Source organism: Cottoperca gobio, chromosome 22 (assembly GCF_900634415.1).
Source record: "Cottoperca gobio chromosome 22, fCotGob3.1, whole genome shotgun sequence".
NCBI lineage: Eukaryota > Metazoa > Chordata > Actinopteri > Perciformes > Bovichtidae > Cottoperca > Cottoperca gobio.
The window spans coordinates 2,864,535-2,878,868 of NC_041376.1; the positions used below are offsets into that span (position 1 = coordinate 2,864,535).

Here is a 14,334-nt window from a genome sequence, read left to right on the forward strand (position 1 = left end):
TGGAAATGACACTAAAATCAAAGTTATCACTTAAAACAACATAATTAGTCTGGTTTTAATAGAAAGATACGCGTATTTTCTGTGCTGTAATCTGCTCCAACAATAAAATGAAATCCACACGACTTCCATACTCCTTTAAAACCACGTGTCCACATACTTTTGGCCCTTATTTCTTTCCATCGCCTCTCTCTTTCCTCTGTGTTTCCTCTTTCTTCTTTATCTGTCTTCCACTTCCTCCCTCCTCATTCTTCCTTCCTTCCTTCCTTCCTTCCTTCCTTCCTTCCACTCTATCACTTCCCTTCTGTCTTCATCCATTTCTACTTTTATTCTCTTCCTCTTCCCATCTGTCTTCCTTTCATAGGTAGATCCATTCCCAAAGGAGAAAGAGGAGAGGCCAAAGACAGCTTAGAAAAGCCTTAAGAGTCCTGTCACAGGGAGATCACTGAGGGGGGGCGGGGGGGGGGGGGGGAGGAAGATGAGATGGAGGAGGGGGTGATGTCTCTGTGGAGGAAAGATGGGAGAAAAGGGGAGAGAAAGAAAGACAAAGCCAGGATCAAGGCGTCTCCAGACTATTAGAGCGCTGTTTGATTTGAGCTCATTGTCCTGATAAGACTGTCAAAATAAAAGTCTTTTTTTTTTTATCACTGCAGAGAGCAGGGGGGGGGGGGAGGGAGAGGGGGGGTGATGGATGAAAGGAGGAAGGGAAGAGAGAGAGAGAGGAAAGAAAGGGAATGGAGGGAGGTGAGGAAGGGAGGGGAGGAAGAGTTGATGAGATGAGGAAGAGGAGGAGGAGTGGTTTTACCTTTCTTTACCTTTGGTTCCCAGGCTTTTACATTGTGGGAAAAGGCTTTGAGGAAATCTACTATCACTCAAACACACACACACACACACACACACACACACACACACACACACACACACACACACACACACACACTGGTACTTCACACTGTACTGTGTGAAAAAGTACCAGGTGTTAGTGTGTGTAATGAAAACCTGTATAAACCTAAACTCCTTTATTGTTAAAATTTTACTTTCATTTTATTTTGTCAAATTCCGCCATATAAAGACTTCCTCCTCCTCTTCCTCAATCGTCTCTTCTTCTTCAGTTTCTTTCTTTCTTTCTTTCTTTCTTTTCCCTCATCATCTTCATCCTTTTCATCACTTTCCTCCTCTTTCCTTCCTCTTCCTCTCTTTTTTCCACCTCTGCACCCACCCTACTCTTCCTCATCTCCAGGCCTCTTCCTTCTTTTCAGAATTTTACTCCTTCCCCTCTTCTTCTTCTTCTTCTTCTTCTTCTTCTTCTTCTTCTTCTTCTTCTTCTTCTTCTTCTTCATCGTTGTCTTCCCTTTCTTCCAACTTTCTTTTTCCTCATCCTCCTTCCTCCTCTCTTTACATACCACCCTCTTCCTCATCAGCCTTCTTCCTCCTTCTCTTCCTTCCTTTAGCTCTTCTCCTGTACTTCTCCATCTTTCTTTAAACTTTTCTCTTCCTCCTATGGTCCTCTTCTTCCTTCCTACACCTCCTTTCCTCGTCCTTCCTCCATTCTGCACCTTCCATTCTCTTCCTCTGCAGCATCATCATCATCATCTTCATCATCCTCAAAGTCACGTCCTGTACCTCCAGTCCTTCCTCTTCCTCCTCACCATCCTCTTCTTCCATCTTCTTTGTCTTCTCCTCTATGACCCTCCTCTCTCCTCTGAAGCATCATCTTTACTCTTTTCATCATGTTCCTCCTCTTCCTCCTCACCTTCTTCTCCTCCTCTCCTTGTTTTTTTCCACCCTCCTCTTTCTCTCCCTTCCCTCACCCCTGTCTTCCTCCTCTCGTTTTCCTCCCTGTCCCTCCAGTCCTCTATCTTCTCCTCTTCCTCCAGCTTTGTGTCCTCATCTTTTCATCCACCTCTTATTTTTTTCTCACCTTCCCTTCCTTCTTCTCCTCCTCATCTGTCTTTCCCTCATTCTCCTCCCACTGTTGCTCCCCTTCCCCACTTTCCTCTCCCTACGCACCTGTCCCCCCTCCCCCTCCCCCTCCTCCACCTTCAGTAAACCAAAAAATGATCACTTGGGCTTTTCTTCCTGACACAATTTGTCAAATCCTGCCTGATAGGAAACTCATTCTATTCATAAGGCAAGTGTCGCCTCCTCCCCCTTCCTCCCCCTTCCTCCCCCCCTGACGGTAGCAATTCAATTACAGCCGTGGAGGCGATAGTGAGCCGGAGAGGCAGGAATATGACAGGACAGTTACAGAGTGTTTACACAATTAAACTTTCACTGACAATACTCTCCATCTGTGATGAATGCCTTGCACGCCCGCATGTGTGTGTGTGTGTGTGTGTGTGTGTGTGTGTGTGTGTGTGTGTGTTTGTATATTTAGGTTGTTTCTGCTCTTATATATATACACTTTGTGTGTGTGTGTGCGTGTAAGCCAGCGAGCTACGGCACATTTGTCATGATTGCCTCTCGCCCGCCACCTCTCTGATGTCCCTTGGCTCCTGCTGTTGCATTGTGGGTAAAGAGAGGAGGCGAAGGAGGAAGTGATGGAGAGAGAGGAAGGGGGAGAAAAGGAGAGAAATGATGGAATGGGAAAACAAGAGGAGGGAGGAAGAGAGCTTATGATAAAAATGGAAGACAGATGAGTTGGTGTGTGCTGAGGGATCATCGGGTTGTTGCTCTGTTAAAGGAATAGTTCAACATTTTGGAGAATGTAATTAGTTCTGAGGTTGAGTTGAGAAGATGGATATCGATCTGTGGTTAGCTTAGCTTAGCATACAGACTGGAAGCAGGGGGGCTCTTCTGATTGGTAGTTAGTGTACCTTTAAGAACAGATTGTGTCTGCGACTCTTGATTTTAGAGGTACAGATGTTTTTATTTTTATAAAAAATGGCGGCCTGGAAGACTTCATATCCACCTCAGTTGAGTTGAGTAAAACAAAAAGGTTGTTGGGAACTTTGCTGAGCTTGTGGAGCGACAAGGACGGTCATTATAAACATACCTTTATCGCAATATATATAATGACTTAATGAAAGCTTCTCGCTGTGGGGCGCTTCGAGCACACGCGTCTCTATTTCCTAAATGAAGTTGTAAAGTTGAGATTATTTAGTATATTATTATATTTGCTAAAGTTTCCTTGCGCTCCTCTAAAGTCTCGTTTTCATTGTCAACTCCGATGACGTTATTGTGAGCAGAGTTTACTTTCAGCCACTTAATGTGCGACATGTGTCTGTGTTATCTGCTGTATTATATCCCACTTGTTAAGCCAATTATATTTGTGTCTTCCTCACTCTTCCTTCACTTTGCCGTGGCGGAGGCGGCGGCGGCGGCGGCTGGTGGAGGTTGCGCTGACCTTGCTGTAGCATCGCTTTGTCTCGCCCCGCCGCCGCGTTAGCTAGTTATCAGTCGGACACAACAGGCTCTCTGAACCAGGCAGCACTATTAGACTGTCTGACAATGATACACTGTCCCGCAGAGACTTCCCTGCAATCAAACACACACACACACACACACATGTGCAAAGAAACCCTCGGCACTCTGGGTATTGTCCAAAGATCACAGGCGTAGGTGAGTTGTTCTTTTTAATTAATCATTTGTCCTTCAAACGGGGGAAAGTTTCCGTGCCGTAGATAATTAGGTCCCAGAGTCGGAGCCGGCAGCCACCTGCTGCCTTTGTAGCGCTAATCTTTGTCTTGTAGGAGCGTCGTCCCCGAAGACGCCACGGCAACGCACGCCGAACGAGCAGAATGAGAAAACACCTCTGAATCCCCACATGGTCCTCCTCCTCCTCTTCTTCTGTTCGTCTTCTTTTCTTTCCCTCTGCCCCTCCCCCTCTTCTTCTTCTTCTTCTTCTTCTTCTTCTTCTTCTTCTGTTTGTCATCTTCTTCGCCTCCTTTCACTTCATTTGCTGCAGAAATTGTTTCCCCTCCTCCTTCTCCCTCTTCATCGTTTTGTTCCGTCCATCTTCTTTTTGCTCTTCCTGTTTCCTTTGCTCCTCTTCTTCTTCTTCTTCTTCTTCTTCTTCTTCTTCTTCTTCTTCTTCTTCTTCTGCTTCTTCTCCTCCTCCTCTTTCTTCCCCCTCTTATTCTAATTCTTTGTCTTTTCTTCCTCTCCTGTGTTCATCCCCCATCTTTCTCTTTCTCTTTTCTCTTCATCGTTTTCTTTTCATGTTAATCTTTTCTTACTTACTACTGCTTCTTCTCCTCATCCTCTTTATCTTCTCTTTGCGTCTTCTTCTTCTTCCTCCTTCTCTCTTCCGTTGCTCTCACACTTCTTCTTCTTCTGTTGTTTTTCTGACTGCAGCATCTCGTCTTCTTCTTTCTTTTTTCTCCCGCGTCCTCTTCCTCCTCTTCCTCCTCTTCCTCCTCTTCCTCCTGTGTCTGCTCTCCCTTAACTTTATTCATGCAGAAATTGTTTAACTGTACACGAACGCACACACACACACACACACACACACACACACACACACACACACACACACACACACACATACATAGTGAGTATGCAGCCTTGGAAGTTAGGTGTTGATGTGGAAGAGTGTGTGTGTGTGTGTGTGTGTGTGTGTGTGTGTGTGTGTGTGTGTGTGTGTGTGTGCGTGTGTGTGGAAACTAATCCTATTAATTCAAAGTGAATAACAAAGAAAGGGAGAGAGAGAGGGTCCCGCTCCCCCGTTGATAGTACGTCCTCCCTCTCTTCTGTTTCCTCTCCCTCCATCATCATTATTCCTCCGTCAGATCGGCGGCTGATTTCCTGGAGGACTGAGAGAGAACGGACCGACTGACGGAGGGATGGAGGAGGGAAACAGAGGGAGGAGAGAGAATTGTAGCAGCAGCTCCTCTCGGGAGGCCTCTTTCCTCTCCTCTTTCATTCATTCCCTCTCTTTTCCTTATATTTACTTCCCCTCTCACCTTTCTCCCCTTCTTTGTCTTCCTCTCCACTTTTCTTTCCTCTCTTCACATGTCTATCTTCCTTTCGCTTCATTCTCTTGGGAATTAATTTCCTTTCTCATATCTTCCTTTCTTTACTTCTCTCCTCCCTCTGCTTATTTTTCCTCTCTTTCTCTCTCTCTCTCTCTTCCTCCTCTTCCTCCCTCCCTCGCCTCTTGTCTCACTCTCTTCAAGGACATTTATATTATAAAGGATGAATTTGCATATTAATTCATTTCTTTCAATTTTTTCAGATTAGACGTTGTCAACATGTATCAGCGCTGATCAAACTGCTGCGTCCACTAGAGACCTGAGCGAGTGTGTGTGCGTGTGTGTGTGTGTGTGTGTGCGCGCGTGTGTGTGTGTTAGGGGAGTTGTAAAGGAGGTAAAACAACCAGCCTCACAGTGTACTCTGGTTAGCACATAGTTATAACGTACATGTATACCGTATACATATAAAGTACAGTATATGTACACGGAGCACAAAGAGAGAGATTCTTCTTTCAGACCAAACCACCTGACGTGACACCACCTGACGTGACACCACCTGACGTGACACCACCTGACGTGACACCACATATAAGATTTGCTAAATTAACATATGTTTGCATCAAATAATGTGATATCATTCAACCCTGTCAGCTAAAAGTGACATGATGCAAAATGTTCTTGCTTAATATGTCACGTGCAAACATTTCTTTTGCTAAATGATGCTAACTTTAGTTCCGCATCAGCTGCATCAACCTACACACTGTGTGTTCCACCGTGACGGTCTGACATGAATACACACACCCTTACAGCCCTGCTGATAGAAATGATGCACCACAACGACAACAAATAAGACCCAAGTTGCATTACGTCAATGAGGGTCCTCACACGTGCACAAATACAGCCTGGGTGGCTGTCCGGTGTTGGTGTATGTGTGTGTGTGTGTGTGTGTGTGTGTGTGTGTGTGTGTGTGTGTGTGTGTGTGTGTGTGTGTGTGTGTGATGAGACGTTTCCCAGCTCTCTCTCTCTCCTCCCATCACTCCCTCTGATGGATGGAGAAGTTATGAATATGCAGTTAATTTCAGTTGCTGACAAATGGAGCGTCTCACCTTCAGGAAACCGCTGCGACTTCCTGACTGGGAATGTACTTACGTTTTGAAGGATGAGACGGCCACAGTCAGGGGGTTTTAGCAATAATCTGAGCGACCGATTGATTTTGATCCCTTTTGAGGATGCTCATCTTTCATTTAAGTCTTTTTCTTTGACCTAAGAAGATTACAGCTTTCAAACCCGTTGGATATTTCTACTTAACACACCTTTTGAGCTTCCTGTTTGTCTTGTTTCTGTCTCGTCTTGGCTGCCGACGTGTTTTGACATTTCACTGTTTGATTGCAGTGATCTGCTTTGAGATGATTGACAGTTTGACAGCGGCTGTGATTGGCCGACGGGTTCCTTCTGACAGAACGAGTTTAACACCGATTTAAAACCATTGCGCTCACTTTGCGATGGCCTCGTTGTGGAATTTGTGTTCATATGATGTCAAAAAAGTCTTGAAACCTCCAAGTCGGCAGCTTTTTAAGTCTTTTAATTTGTCAAGTGATTCCTCATAACAGTGTATTTGCCTGTCTCCTCATGTTCGCGTGTTTCTGTGTGTGTTTGTTCCTCAGTGGAGTCCAGCAGTCCCAATCTTCTGGCTTCTGATAAGAATCTGGAACGATCCTTCTTCATCAGGATGAAGTCGACGCTCACAAAGAGAGGAGTGCACATCAAGTCCTCAGGATTTAAGGTTAGATGATGATGATGATGATGATGATGGCGTTCATGTCGACCACCTGATGCCTTTAATGTAGGATTTCTATTATTCAGAATGTAACCTGACTTTAAAGTATGAATCTTTACTTTATAAGTTATGAATAATGATGAACAGGTTGAAACAATATGAACCAAATCAATTTAGCAGTTTACATCGATGTCTGTCCAATATGTCAGCTCTTCATCCTGTTAGATGTTTGTGTGAAACATGAAGTTATGGAGAAAAAACGTGTTTTGTGAGGTCAGTGACCTTTAACCGGATCAAATGTATTCAATGGAACAAAAACAAAGAACCTCGGCTGCAGCGTGACCACACACACACACACACACACACACACACACACACACACACACACACATACACACACACAAAGAGTACCTATTTGTCCACGGTAGGATTAAAAATGTCCATATATGGATCACTTCATTTGATGACAGATAAGCCAGTGGTTGATAATATATGATTCTGTCTTTAAGGAGATCACACACACACACACACACACACACACACACACACACACACACACACACACACACACACACACACACACACACACACATTGATGTGTTGGCCAGATCACATAATCCTGTCTTCCCAGAGTGTGAAGGAAGAGTCAGCAGCTTTAGCATGTAAGAACTCATCATAAACTATTTTGGTGGAAGGTGCAGTGTGCAGGATTTAGGGAGAACTATGTTTTCAATCGTGTATAATTATGAGAAACTAAGAATTGTGTTACCTCAGAATGAGCGCTTCATATCTACACAGGGCGCTCCCTGCGTCTTCCACTATGTTGCTCCAAAAGCAACGTTACGTCACATCTGGCTCACGAGTGAAATGAAAAAGAAGCTAATGAGAGAAAATAAATAAGTTCATTAATTGCACAGATCTTTTCCGTGTGTGTAGGAATGCTTGTTTTAAGTACATAAATTAAATTGCGTGTGATCAGTAAGCCCTATGTCTGACTTGTGTGTGTGGGAGTGCTCACCATCTGTGAGTGTGTGTGTGTGTGTGTCTGGGCCGAGTGTGTGTGGTCTCTCATGGTTTAACCCGGACTAATACACTTGATTTTCTTCAAGGATGAGAGCAGATTGCAGGAGAAAGTCTTCAAGCTGCTGTAACTTTATCGTCAGAGACAAAACGTCAGAGTTTACAGAGAGAAACATTTAAACTTTACTCATTAGTTGATTCTTTAATTGAAGCTAATATAATAATATAACAAAAAATCTTTAAAGAATCAGGAAGTGCTTTTATTTTGTTGTTAAAGCAAAAATAAAAGCATTGTCAGTCAGTGTGAGTGTGTGTGTGTGTGTGTGTGTGTGTGCATGCGCGTGTGTGCGTGCGTGTGTGTGTGTGTTGTGTGTGTGTGTGTGTCGTATACCATGTTCCACCTGGCAGACTCACATGCAAATCACAGCGGAGGCAGAGACGCACATAAATATTCATCCACACGCATGCATATATTACTACACACATTTGCACTCAGTGACACACACTTCACAGCAACACACACACACACACACACACACACACAGATATAATACAGCGTTACAGTTAGTAGTTTTAAAGCTGCTGTGTTGCAGCAGAGACCCAGAGGGGAAAGCTTCTTCTTCCTCCTCCATTACACGCTGCAGAGGTGCCCTTGAGCAAGGCACCCACATCAGTTTTAGCCCCCAGTCACTCCGGCAACTTGGACTTGAGTCGCACCTAAATTGTCTTGAGACTCGTGAACAATCATTCATCAGTGCAGAACTTCCCACACTCTCCATGCAGCGGTACCAGCAGCGCTTTCTTGCTCTTTCTTCTCTCCGAGAAATTAGAAATTCCATCGTGACAAAAACTAATATGCTAATAGACAAAAGAGTGAAGATAATACAGTACATGCTTTGAATTCCTTAGATATAACCAGGCAGAGCAGCTGCCGTCGAGCAGCTGATAGAACGCTCATTACAAATACTGGAAACACGCACAGCACAGTTGAGATGAGATGACTCCAAGTAGACTTGAAAGTGAGAAAAAGTGTCGCACACTTCGGCTCCATGTGCAGAAGAGAAGACATGCGGATGGAGCCGGAGTGTGTGTGACACATTCGTCATCATGATGAAGAATCAGTAATGAATGAATCGGAAAAGTAGCGAAATGTTCCCTGACCTCGTATTTATTTTCTTTCCCTACGATATCCGTTTGTTTCAACTGAATGGTTCTGTTTAGGCTGCTGCAAGCACTTAAGGTTAGGAAAAGATGGTGGTCCTGGTTACACATTTAAAATATCAGGGACAGAACGTACATGAATCGTTCGCTAACCTTAAACAAAACGCTTTTGTTGCCTAAACCTGACAACCTATGGCATCCACCTAAACAACGTTGTTTTCTTCAATGCCAGGTGACTGCAGGGTCAGTTGAGAGGATGGATATCAGTTTCATTTCGTGCATCCGGTACAGAGAAAGATCCAGAAAATGATTAGCTTAGCACAAACACTACTAGAGCTGCTAGCCTAAAGCTAAAGCTGTGAAGGAGCTCCGTGCAACACTTCTGGTCGAGAGACTTTGGACTTTTCTTTCTTGACCGACCCTCATATTTGCCTAATGTTTAGAAAAAAAGACAAAAAAAAGTGAAAACGAGTTTAAAAGAGAAGCAAACATTTCCCCGGCGAGCAGCAGCCAATTAACATTTCTCGCAGATCCGTCGTGTCCGACAGACTTTTGAAGCTTCACACGAGTTTAAAGCTCTCGATAATTACACCCTTCACTCTACCTCTGTCTGTCATCTCCTCTGTTTCCACCTCCCTCTGTCTTTCTCGTTCACTTCATCCCTGAGTTCAGCAAAAGAACAAAAAGAAACGTGAAATCCCCAAAAGGTTCTCCTCAATTCACCTTGTCTTCATCTGTGATGACCTCTGCTTCTGAATTCAATCTGCCATCGTTGTTTCAGAACATATTTCAAATTGGATTCTCGGCTTCCTTTACATATAAACACACAGAGTAAAAATATTACACCATAATATAAAGGCTGTGGTCCGTTTCTGAGAATTTACAATCCCTGAATTGGTTTCACCAACCACAAGGAAATAAACTCTGTTGGAGACCAAACACACCTGTACACCTGTAACTCAAAGGTCAAATTAACTATCTTTTAAGTGTGTATCGTTACTATAATAATATTCACAATGCAACACATTAATATGGACGTCCTGGTGACTCCAATCTATTTAATGTTCAATTCTTTTCCTTTACATTTGTTGCAGCTCCTATTTTTCTCTTAATACGTCACCTTTCTTCTGCCAAACGTGAACGCAAACTGTCAATATGCAATATGTTGATAAACCAACCAGAAAGAATCTAAACGGTTCATTTCCCGCCATAAATCCTCACAAAACTGTGACACAATAACAGTTTTAAACAAAGAATACATCAGTTTGTTTGGCCCTTACCGCCACCATCATTACATTTCAGGTCATTCAGCAGACGCTCTTATCCAGAGCGACTCACAGTGAACTAACTACAGGGACCGTCTCCCCGGAGCAACTTAGGGTTAAGTACCTTACTCAGGGGCACAATGGTGGCACCTTCTAGTGTTTTGTTTGGAAGGCGCACCACTAGACCACTAGGCCATCACCACCCCATCACTGCTTGGATACTTTGTTCCTTAGAGTTCACTACAAATCGGCTCCCAAAGCATCCTGGGTAAAAATGGGCGAAACCAATTACAGCTGGACATTTGGACCATTCTTGGCTAAATATGGAGTAAAACTTAGGAACAACTCATATCTCTCTTCCTGTTGATATTAACCGACCCTTCTTTCTCTGACACCCCCCTGTGTGTATGTTTTTCTTTTATCCCCGGTCAGGTGATACACGTCACGGGGCGTCTGCGCATCAGGATGGCTTTGACGCACAGCCGCTCGGTGCCCGTTCAGATCATGGGGTTGGTGGTGGTGGCTCACGCCCTCCCGCCGCCGACCATCAACGAGGTTCGCATCGACTGTCAAATGTTCGTCACGCGGGTCAACCTGGACCTCAAGATCATCTACTGCGAGAACAGGTAGGAAGTCAAGACTAAGACTAAGACTATACTAAGTCAAGGCATATTTTTTGAGCTAATTCAGGAATAAATTAAGGAAAATTCAAAATAAGAGCTCGTACTGTAAGATCTCATCTTTCCAGTTCTGAGTTCTTGTGTGACTCTCATGTCCTATGGATATTTTTTGCGTCTTCAGAACCAGGTTCTAAATATCCAGTTTTTTTTTAACACTATTGTCAAACATAGAACTCCATTCCACCGTTTCTATATTCCTGTTTCATACCTGCTGTTCAGGGGAGGAAGAAAAAAAAAGTTGTCTTCCTTGTCGGAGCTTCTTATTCATGAGGAAGTCTGACCCAATCCTCCCTGGTTTAACAGTGAAATGTGTTGCTGATGGATCTAGCTCCTTCTCTCTGTCCAGATAAAGCAGATAGGCATCAGGATCTCGCTCAGGAGTTAACCGGCCGACGGCGGGAGATTCATATCAGGCGGGAAAAAAAAAGAAAAAAGAATACCTTCATGTTTTATTATAAAAAGAGAGGAGGGGGAAAAAATGATACTGTAGTAGACAGATTGCTTTTTTTGTGGGTGGAAAAAGGGACACAATGCGAGGCAGATGATGATATTCAATGCGGAGCGACAGAAAGCTTCTCCACGGCGAGCAGACAAGCGTTGCTCCCATTACAGCCCCATTTTGAGGATGAGTTTCTAAGAGAATGAGAAAATGGGAGGATGTTTTTTTCTTTTTCTAACAGAATGTGCTGTTATCTGCCTGCCAGCCATTAGTCTCACCCCCCCCCCCCCCCCCCCCCCTCCACACACACACACACCTCGCCCCCACCGCCATCAGAATGATACCGGGGAAATTGTTCTGTCTCTCCTGTGGCAAATTTGTTCAAATTAAACCTTTTAAAGCAGATGTGTGTTACCTGTACAATAGACCGACAGGCTTCAGTCGCTGTTGTTGAGTTATTAGCTTCTTTTTTTCTGAATCAGAGAGAGGGAAACTGTCCTGGGGTGTAAGTGTAATGTTTGAAAGTGTCACAACATGTTCACTTAATAAGCATAGTTTTTATTGAATTTAAATGTGGCCACAACTTCCCAGATTATGGGGGATTTCTAAAACACATAATCTCCCTGATTGGTAGAACGTAGTAGGATTGGACTGAATGAGTATGTAAGGATGTGCAAACTCTGGTCTATTATCTTCAGCCTGATTTTAGGGTTCCTCAGGGTTTGTTTTGTTTAATCTCTCAATTTTATATTATTGTCAGTTATTTCGTGTGTATTAATTTAGCTAATGTGCTTTTGTATTTCAGGATTAGCGACTACATGGACCTGACTCCGGTGGACATTGTGGGGAAGAGGTGCTACCAGTTCATTCATGCTGAAGACGTGGAGGGAATCAGAGAGTCTCACCTGGACTGTGAGTACTGTCCCCACCTGACTGCATGCTCTGCTCTGATTGGACAATACAGTCAACGTGTAGGTTTCCTTCTTGATTGAAACAACAGATGGCTGACCTGATTCTTTAAATCTAATTCATACATAATAAAAATAAATGTTGTTCAACACATTTCATACAACAGGCACTCGATGTGGTTAAAAAAAAAGAAGATGATACATGACACAAACTAAATATATAAACATATTAAAGAAATTATATATATATATAATTTTAATTATTATCAATAGAAATGTTTTACACGTTAACCAACATGTCGGACAGTAAGACTCGTGTGTATCCTATAAGAACAACATTGCAGCTGTAGTATTTCTAGATCTAACTTTGGAAGTTAAAGGCCACTTAAAGAATCTTTGCTCTCCTGTATCTTTGAAAAGTTTCCTCACAGCAGCAACTCTACAATCTTATTACCCTTGTCAGGAGGCATAATACACTCTGCCTCTCCGACACACACACACACACACACACACACAGAGGCAGAGGTTTGGTCTCCCTGTTTAGTGGCTGTCGGGATGATTTGCGGCGTGCTGTTTGTTGCTGCAGTCAGATCTTTACTGTGGTGGTAAAAGCTGAGGAGGCGTTCAGAGCTGCACGGCGTTTCACGGTGTGTCGGAGGCAGTGAAGGCGTTTAGGCGGAACGCTAAATAATAACAACCGCACAGCGTAGACAACACGCCTGATGGGATCAAATATTATCTGCTGCAGCTGATTACAGTCAGATACATTGAGCAATGTGGTCATGTTTTAAGATGCGAGTGCTCGCTGTTGCTTTAAGGTAACGCTCCATCCTGGGGTCGAGCTGCAAAACATTACCGAAATATTTTCTTTTTAAACACAAATGAGACCGCCGCAGCGTTTTCTGCTGCCAGAACAGTTTCCAAAAAGCTGGTCTGCAGTGTACATGCTGAATATCCAAACATTGCCAATACTTTTAGCAAATGACTTTCCGTAAATGTTTTACCTGTTCGCAAATCTCCTTGAGTTCTGCTTCCATAACACCTGACAAAACTAAAACATGTCACACGCCTCACTAGAAGAAGAAAAAGAAGAGCATGAAGCTCCCTGAAACTTTTTCAATTACCTTCTTCAAAAGTTCCTGAGCTCTGAACATCAAGAGTGGCAATCAGGAAGTGACTCTACGGCGGCCCGGCGGGGTCAAACCGAACAAGGAGGGGGGAGGTTAGGATGTGTAAAACACGGGGAAAAAAACGAAGTGAAATATGGAGGGAGATTATTCGTCTCTGTCTGCTGTGAGGATGGGAGGTCAGGGAGGCGAGCCGGCAGCCAGCGGTTTAAATGACTTGGTTTTAGTCGAGCGTAGTCTAATACGGCACCTTCGGTCACCTCGGCTGCTCGTTTTATTCTTCCTCTTTCAAAATTAATTTCCTCTCAGAAAGGGGGGGCTTTCACAAATGGATGGCTACGAGAAGCTGGAGGTGCTCCAAGTCTTCTTCTTTTCTCTCTCTCATCATTCTTCGCAGTCACATTGTTCTGAAATCGGCCTTTCTGTGGGGCGGTTTAATTTGGTGGCTTCATGAACTCGCTGCTGATTGTGCGGAGGCTTTCAGAGCAGCCGTCTAATGATTCCCAACTCGTTCAGCGGGCGTGGTGAAGCTCTCTGCCTAATTGGATGGTGACAGATCCAGTTTGTCTTTTGTCAGTGATGTGTTTTAGGTCTGGTTGGGTTTGGATATCAAGTAGAGGCAAAAAAAAAAACATTCTATTTGTCGTAAACTCGTTTTTTGTTGATTTCTAAAGAGCTTTCAACCCCCCCCCCCCCCGATCGATGACTTCTCGAACTGACAGCGTGCACGTTCGTGTGAGAGCTCAAAGGGACTATTTCCACTGGTTTCTTGCCTCGTGAATAGAAAGGAGCAAGGAGTCCTCGGGTCGTTCTCTGACACTACATGACAGAAGGTTGGAAAACATTAACTGTCTTTGACCGATCAGCGACCTTCTGTCCTGTGAACTCTACCGACATACTTAGTGGTCCAAGTTCAGCCTCAGGCAACGTAAACTTTTTGATGCCCAGAAACGAAAAATCGAAATCGAACATCCCCCCAAAAACGTTCCTGTGATTGAAAAAGGCCATTCCATTGTCTTTGCGTTGTGTCTGATTGCACACTGTGTTTTC

General features: G+C 43.8%; 1 protein-coding gene across 1 annotated transcript in view; it reads left to right on the forward strand.

The window, feature by feature from the left end:
* The window catches only part of npas3 (neuronal PAS domain protein 3), a gene marked incomplete at its 5' end in the record, with an annotated part of 36,787 nt that overhangs the window by 12,076 nt on the left and 10,377 nt on the right, over window positions 1–14,334 (forward strand). The window contains 3 exon segments of the mRNA XM_029461064.1: window positions 6,572–6,690; window positions 10,563–10,756; window positions 12,055–12,161. Coding sequence (XP_029316924.1) covers window positions 6,572–6,690; window positions 10,563–10,756; window positions 12,055–12,161 — 420 coding nt within the window.